Source organism: Colobus angolensis, unplaced genomic scaffold (genome assembly GCF_000951035.1).
Source record: "Colobus angolensis palliatus isolate OR3802 unplaced genomic scaffold, Cang.pa_1.0 Scaffold105, whole genome shotgun sequence".
NCBI lineage: Eukaryota > Metazoa > Chordata > Mammalia > Primates > Cercopithecidae > Colobus > Colobus angolensis.
In genome coordinates, this window is record NW_012111475.1 from 4,347,779 (window position 1) to 4,348,954 (window position 1,176).

Genomic DNA, 1,176 nt, shown 5'->3' on the forward strand with positions numbered 1-1,176 from the left:
AAAAAAAAAAAAGTCCCGGCTAAGCCTCTCAGGACTGGCTGGATATAGGAAATGAAGGGGTGAGGAAAGGAGTCTAGATGATTCCCAGGTTTCCGAGTGACTTAGAGGGAAAGTATGTTGGAGTTAAAGCCACAAGAAAGATGATATGGCCCTGGTAGCCATGCACAGTGGAAGAAGAGCTGTGAACCACTTACAGAGCCCCAGGAAATGCCAGCATTAGGCTTAGGATATCAATAAAATGTTAGTCTAGGGTGAGGCCAGGGCTTTTGCTGTTGAAGGTATGAAAGTCCTTGGAGCAGAGAATGTCCAAAAAAAAAAAAGTCTAAATGCTACTGACCCAGGTTTCTACTTTCAGACTGAAATTTCACATTTTAGGTGTATAAGCCAATATTTTTGTGATTCTAATTTAATGAACAAATGCATACCTCATTGAGGGTCAACATCTCTTCTACTTTGATAGCACCACTTTCAGGCAGAGAAATCAACACAGTTTTGGCTATCTCCTTTAGAACTGTATCAATATGCATTTCACACAAGTCACTGATCTACAAGGAAGAAACATGTAAGAAAAAAAACCTCTTCTTTCCTTTAGAGCTAGGTTGTCATCCAAAACAGGCTTGAGTTATAAATTAATTTAAAAGGCTAAATCTAGAAACTTGCATATTGAGCCAAGCATAATTTGGTGAACATTTTAGGAGGACATCTGCAAAGAAAGTTTGACATAAAACTAAATTTTTCTTGAGCAATAACATGTGCCATAACCTTATATGTGTTATCTCCTTTAATCCTGATTCCAGCACGGGAGGCATTTTTATCCCAGTTTTACAACTAAAGACACCAAGGCTCTGAGAAGTAAAGCAACCTGGTAAGGAACACATAGCTAGTAACAGGCAGAGAATCCTTATTTAACTCCAAAGCCCCTGAGTTTGTGTATTACACCATGCTGCCATGGCAGACAGACCAGCACATCTAAAATGACAGTCATGTTCTATGTAGCCAACACGTCAGAAATCAATAGATCATCTTCAATTTGATGATCATCTCATCTAGTTAATATTAAATACATTAATATTAATATTTAAGCACTCTCCTCTGCCACTTTTGACAGTCTACAATTATCCTATATTCTAAGCTATAGTGTGAAGTTGAACTGTCATTTCAACATATTAAAGGCAA

The 1,176-nt window shown here is 37.8% G+C and overlaps 1 protein-coding gene across 1 annotated transcript in view; it reads right to left on the reverse strand.

Annotated features, from left to right (window-relative positions):
* The window catches only part of DNAH8 (dynein, axonemal, heavy chain 8), a 335,359-nt gene that overhangs the window by 261,017 nt on the left and 73,166 nt on the right, over positions 1-1,176 (reverse strand). Inside the window, exon 21 of the mRNA XM_011944829.1 lies at positions 426-545. Coding sequence (XP_011800219.1) covers positions 426-545 — 120 coding nt within the window. The remainder of the gene's footprint in view (positions 1-425; positions 546-1,176) is intronic.